This window comes from Neophocaena asiaeorientalis, unplaced genomic scaffold, assembly GCF_003031525.2.
Source record: "Neophocaena asiaeorientalis asiaeorientalis breed wild unplaced genomic scaffold, Neophocaena_asiaeorientalis_V1.1 scaffold82, whole genome shotgun sequence".
Lineage (NCBI taxonomy): Eukaryota > Metazoa > Chordata > Mammalia > Artiodactyla > Phocoenidae > Neophocaena > Neophocaena asiaeorientalis.
In genome coordinates, this window is record NW_020173068.1 from 4,527,791 (window position 1) to 4,534,195 (window position 6,405).

The 6,405-nt window shown below is 46.7% G+C and overlaps 1 protein-coding gene across 3 annotated transcripts in view; it reads left to right on the plus strand.

Annotated features, from left to right (window-relative positions):
- Positions 1-6,405, plus strand: part of TM9SF4 (transmembrane 9 superfamily member 4) — a 57,488-nt gene that overhangs the window by 34,513 nt on the left and 16,570 nt on the right. For all 3 annotated transcript variants that reach the window (XM_024742918.1, XM_024742919.1, XM_024742920.1), the window contains 4 exons: positions 936-1,059; positions 2,516-2,634; positions 2,737-2,848; positions 4,192-4,262. In XM_024742918.1, coding sequence (XP_024598686.1) covers positions 936-1,059; positions 2,516-2,634; positions 2,737-2,848; positions 4,192-4,262 — 426 coding nt within the window. The remainder of the gene's footprint in view (positions 1-935; positions 1,060-2,515; positions 2,635-2,736; positions 2,849-4,191; positions 4,263-6,405) is intronic.

Below are 6,405 nucleotides of genomic sequence, written 5' to 3' on the forward strand. Positions count from 1 at the left end.
AAAAAAAAAAAAAAAAAAAAGGAAGTCTGGAACTTCATCAGTATGTAAGAGAGAGAGCTCAGCAGTGGTCAAGAGCATGCAGGCTCCCTGGGTTTTGAATCCTGCCTTCACCACTTACTAGTTGGTGAGTGACCTTAAGCCTACCTCTCTCACCTCTCTAAGCCTTGGGTTCCTTATCTGTAAAATGTATGTTACAGCCATACCTGCCTTTTGGGGTTGTCATGCAGAGTAAATCAGACAATCTGTGTAAGCACTTTATAGCACAGCCACTGAGAAATATGCTAATGGCACTGATTGTAACAGTGATACTCTTATATTCGTCATTTTCTAAACTAAACACATATTACTTAGGGAATAAAGAACAAAAGCATTTCTTTTGAGGCACAGTCCCTGTCCTCCAGGGGCTTCTTTCATAACTGGGAAGAGAACTGACGGTGTAAGATCCTGGATCTTAAGTCCCAATCCTGACCATGCCAGTGCTTTGACGGTCAGGGCCAGAGGAGTTCAGAAGGAGCTAATGTGCGGGCAGGTTGTCGCGGAGGAGGTGGGCCTTGAAAAATAGGTAGGCTTGAGCTGAGTGAAGTTGGGATGGCATTCTAGTTAAGTGAATGTCGTGAACAGAGTTCAGGGTGGGGACTGTTCATGGGGCAGGGGGGGACCCTGTCTGGGAGGGTGACGGCAGCTGGGTATGTTAGGGTGACAGAAGGCCTTGAATACCAGCCTAAGGGGTCTGAACTTGTACGTAGTAAGCCCCACAGAGCCCTGGAGGGTTCATGAGTAGCGGGTTGCTATAAGAGCAGTGTTTTTGGAACGCTGGTACAGTTGGGTCTGCTAGATGAGGGAAGGGACCTAATACCCGGCTGGTCACCCTGTGTGGTTTTTCTGGTGGTTTCTTGGCTCCTAGCTATTTTGTTCTCTTTGTTGCGCTGTTTTAGATCTACCTGCACAATCACCTCTCGTTCATCCTTTACTACCACCGGGAGGACCTGGAAGAGGACCAGGAGCACACATACCGCGTCGTCCGCTTCGAGGTGATTCCCCAGAGCATCAGGCTGGAGGGTGAGTGGGGAGGTGTGACCAGAGGGGCAGGGCTGGACGGGCCTGGGCTTCACACCCAGGGTCTTTGCACCCTTGATTCCTGACATGGCTGATAGGCCCCAGTGTGGCATATGGGCCCAGCCAAGGTAGGGTCACTACATTCCCATTAGAGAAGGTGGGGAGCAATGGGAGAGCTGACATGGTGTCTCCTGGCCTGGCACAGCACCTTACCAGCCACCCCGGGAGGTAATGTGCTGATTATGATAGGAACCAGAGGCTCAGAGAGGTCAGTGACTTGGCCAAGACCAAACAGCAGTTTGGGGCTTTGCTGGGCCATCACAAGAAGCAGCCAGCTCAAGAGCAACGGGATGAAGCACAAGGGGCAGGGGTACCGACGGAGCTGCTGGGCAGCAGCTTTCAGTGTTTCTGCTCCTCTCTGTGAGTGATTGGCCCCGGGTCAACAGCTGTGCAGGAATGTGAGCGCCCAGGCGCAGCCCTGTGGGCCTGACAGGATCTGGTCGGCCTCGCCTTGCCTGGCAGCGCTAGCTCACCGCAGGGCCACTTCCACTCAGCATGCCTGGCCTTCTGTCCACAGTGGTGGTGAGTTTCTGGAGTTTCTTTAAGCTGTGAAACCTCATAGTCAAACAAAGTCATACGCAGAAGTCTTACGTAAAACATAGACCCTGCACTTTCGGGGCATCATACCGCCTCTCCTCCCGTCTGCGTCATGGTTGCAGCTTGACATTTACTGTGTGAGTGTTTGACAGCAGCTCTTCCCCCACTGGCTCTTCGAAGTTAGAGACCCTGTCTCCTTTTCTCACCACTTGCTCTCCAGCACAGTACCTGGCACATAGTAGGTGCTTATTTATTGTATGTTGGTTGAATGAATGGACAGACAGCAGGATGAACAAATGTGTAAATGAAGGAAGGAAGCATCGGAGTGATTGAATTACTAAAGTGCCAGGGCTCTGGGGACTAAATGAGTGAGCGAACGTATGAGAGAGTGAGTCAGTGTTGTTTTTGCCTGTTGAATGGGACTGACTGAATGAGCAAATGAATGTTTGAATTGATTGAAGGAAGAATTCGTTTGACTAAATAGGGACTCAGACCCCTCCCCACATACACCTCTCTGCAGCCCCTAAGGCCCTTTGGAAAGTCAGGGCTCTGGGAAGCACAGTTTTTTGTTTCTTTTTTGTTTTTTCATCTTTATTAGATTATAATTGCTTTAAAATGCTGTGTTCATTTCTGCTGTACAACAAAGTGAATCAGCTCTACATATACCTATATCCCCTCCCTCTTGGGGCTCCCTCCCACCCTCCCCACCCCACCCAAGGGAGCACAGTTTTAAAGCTCTAGTTGCCAGCTGTTCTCCCAGCCACTGCTCCACAGCATGCTGCCTCTGAGGGCACCCGCAGAACAGACCCTGGGTAGTGGCACCAGCCCTTGCAGGAACAGACTGAGTCTCTGTCTCTCACAGACCTCAAAACAGACGAGAAGAGCTCATGCACCCTGCCTGAGGGTACCAACTCCTCGCCCCAAGAAATTGACCCCACCAAGGAGAATCAGCTGTACTTCACCTACTCTGTGCACTGGGAGGTGAGAAGGGGCTGGAGCCCACGGCAGGGGAGGAGGGCTCTGGTCCGAGCAGGAGTTGTCAAGGTGGAGGCCTGACTCTCAAGTGCTTCCTCCCACCACCAGGAGAGTGACATCAAATGGGCCTCTCGCTGGGACACTTACCTGACCATGAGTGATGTACAGATCCACTGGTTTTCTATCATTAACTCCGTCGTGGTGGTCTTCTTCCTGTCAGGTGAGAGAGCTGTGGGTTGGAGGGTGGAGAGGACAGGGGGTGAGGGATGAGGGGCTGAGGTGTCACATCACTCCCAGGAGACTTCTAGGGTGTTCTTGGAGCCAAGCATAGGTCAAAAACAGACATTAGGGTTCTGTGCAAGGCATCAGTACACAGAGGTAAACAAGATTCACCCTCTGTTCTGGAGAGCTCCCTAGGGGAAGGCTGCGCCACCTCTGCACGCACACCTTCACTGACTCATTCAACAGTGTTTCGGCATTGCTCATCCTGTTCGGGCCCCATGCCGCGTGCTGGATATGGTGTTGAGCAAGCCCAACCCAGTCTCTGCCCTCACGGTCTGTATTCTGGTGGCAGGAGAGAGACAGAAAAGCACAGAAGTAGTAGGGTTCCAGATAGTGCTAAGTGCTGTGAAGCATATGCATGGCTGTTGAGGAAAGGGTGAAGGCTGCTTTAGAGGAGACCTCTCTGAATGAGGAGCCACCATTCAGAGACCTAGGGAAAGACGGTTCCAGCAAGGGTCACGGCCCTGCAGTGAGACAGGCTTGGTGAGAAGCCAGATGGCAAGAGGGCATTGAGCAGGGTGAGGGTGGATGTCAGAGGTAGAAGGAAACTGATCGTTTCAGTATCAGGAGAAGTAAAGATAATGCTGTCTTTATTAAACATTTACCCAGGGGCCAGCTGCTGTGCTAATAAACACTTAAATGCATCCCCATCCTCGCAGCCCCATGAGCTAAGCCAAAAAGCGTTAAGTTAGCTCAAGGTCCTACAACCCATTGTCTTAACCACTACGCTGTGCTGACTAGATAGGTAAACAGGGCGCTGCGCACGTACCAACGGGGGCGCCTCTGGACTGTTTGCGGTGTTGAGAAGAGAAGATGTTTTGAAGTGTGAGTAGGAGTCAGGACAGACTGGGGCATTCAGGTAAAGGGAACAGCCTGGGTTACAGGCACGCAGGTGAGAGAGAGATGGGGCTGTGACCTGATAACTAAAAGCAACAAATAACCAGAGGCAAGTGAGAGGCGAGCCTGGGAGGAGGTGAGGCTGGAGAGGCTGGAAGGACCAAGCCCTGGAGGAGCTGGGATGCTGTTCTCCCTGGAATACAAGCGGTGTCCTGGGACTGCCTCCGCCCATCCCAGCAGCTCATTCTTCCCCTCCTTGGGGGGTGACCCTCTGTTTCCGCTGCCCTGTAGCTGGGGTGGAGCTATGCCCAGGAGAGAACCTGAGGCGGCTGCATAGCCAGTTCCCACTAGAGGAAGCCACGTGTGCCCGGAGGGCAAGCAGCACAGAAGACTCAGATGGCCGTGCTGACGACTCCTCTTCTTCCCCGCCCCTGTTTGTTTCAGGCATCCTGAGTATGATTATCATTCGGACCCTCCGGAAGGACATTGCCAACTATAATAAGGAGGATGACATTGTACGAGGTCATGGCTGGGGAGGGATGGACTTGCAGAGGGAGGGCAGTCTAGCAGTGGGGCTCTGGGCCTACCAGACCAGGACGCGCACATGCACGCACGTGCCTGTGTGTGTGTGTGTGTGTGTGTGTGTGTGTGTTATCATTCACAGCGTAAACCAAGTATTGAAAAGGAAAACAAAATGTTTAATGACCCCAAGTGATGGGGATAAGGCTTTCTAATTTCTAAGCGTAAAAACAATGGAAGAAATCACAGAAAGAAAACTGGATTAATTTTACCTTAATCCTGCATGTTAAGATATGTAAACAACAGAAAAGTGAAATGGCAAAACAATATATGCAACAAATTTTTAAAAAGATGATAGTTAAAAGAACTGGTATAAAATCTCTAAAAAAAAAAAACCCACGAAAATCCCTAATGTGACAATGAACAAAAAATTTACAGACAAGGAACCATACATGGCCAGTAAACATGTGAAAAACTGCTTTTACCTCAGGGATAAGCCCCCAATGTGCAGTGTCCAACAGTCATGAGAAGACAGTTTTGGACCTTCAAATTAGCACAGATTCGTATACATAGTACTAATTGCCGGCAGGGTTAATGTGAGATAAGCACCTTTTCATGCCACCCGCGCAAGTGTAAACTAGGAGATTTCTGAAAAGTTATTAATTGGCAGTACATATCGTGAACTGCCAAATAGTTAACTTGTTTGTTTGTTTTGTTTTTAACATTTGGCTGCACTTTTAACTGTTGGTGCGGCCTGTGGGATCTTAGTTCCTCAACCAAGTATCGAACCCGCACCCCCTGCGGTGGAAGCACAGAGTCTTAACCACCGGACCACCAGGGAAGTCCTAGTTAACTTGTTTTGATACACTATCTTCTAGAATTGTCCTAAGGAAAGCATTAAAACCACAAAAATTTGGTCTAAAAAGAAAAAATTTGGTCTAGAAATGTTTATTGCAGCCTTTTTTATTTCAATAAACTGGAAATTGCCTGATATTCCATAATAATGGATTGGTTATATTATACTACAGCCATACAATGAAAAATTGTACAAACATTAAAATAGTAATTGTAGAGAGTGTTTATTGACATAAGGAAATGCTCATGATCATACATCAGCTTAAAATAACAAAGTATTGTTACACAGTAAATACAGTATTTTATTGTTAAAAATTATATATACATATGCACATGTACATACGTAAAGGACTGAAGGAAATATGTCAAAACAGTGGTATTATTAAGTATATAAATCATTTTCTCTATCTTTCTGATTTATTTTTTAATCTATGAATGTTTATGAGTTTTATATTTTTTGTTCAGTCTTTCTGGATTTTTAAAAAATTGTCTACAATACTCATTTACTACTTTTTGTTCATTTGAATATCATGCCATATACCAAAAAAATTTTTTTACTTATTACACAAGTAAGAGCACATACAGACATACCTCAGAGATACTGCGGGCTCAGTTCCAGACCATCACAATAAAGTGATTATCACAGTAAAGGGAGTCAAACAAATTTTTTGGTTTCCCAGCGCATATAAAACTTATGCTTATACTATACTGCAGTCTATTAAGTGTGCAGTAGCAGTATGTCTAAAAAAATACCTTAATTTAAAAATACTTTAGTGCTAAAAATGCTAACCATCATCTGAGCCTTCAGCAAGTCCTAATCTTTTTGCTGGTGGAGCGTCTCACCTCAGTGTCGATGCTGCTGACTGATCAGGGTGTTGGTTGCTGTAGGTTGGGGTGGCTGTGGCGATTTCTTAAAATAAGACAGCAGTGAAATTTGCCAAATCAATTGACTCTTCCTTTCATGGACAATTTCTCTGTAAACATGCAATGCTGTTTGATAGCATTTTACCCACAGCAGAATTTCTTTCAAAATTGGAGTCAGTTCTCTCAAACCCTGCCTCTGCTTTATCAACCAAGTTTATGTAATACTCTAAATCCTATGTTTTCATTTCAACTATCTTCACAAATCTTCACCAGGAGTAGATTCCATCTCAAGAAAGCACTTTCTTTGCCTATCTGTAAGAAATAACTCCTTATCCGTTGAAGTTTTATCGTGAGATGGCAGCAATTCAGTCCCATCTTTAGGCTCCACTTCTTTTTTTTTTTTTTTTTTTTTTTTTTCAG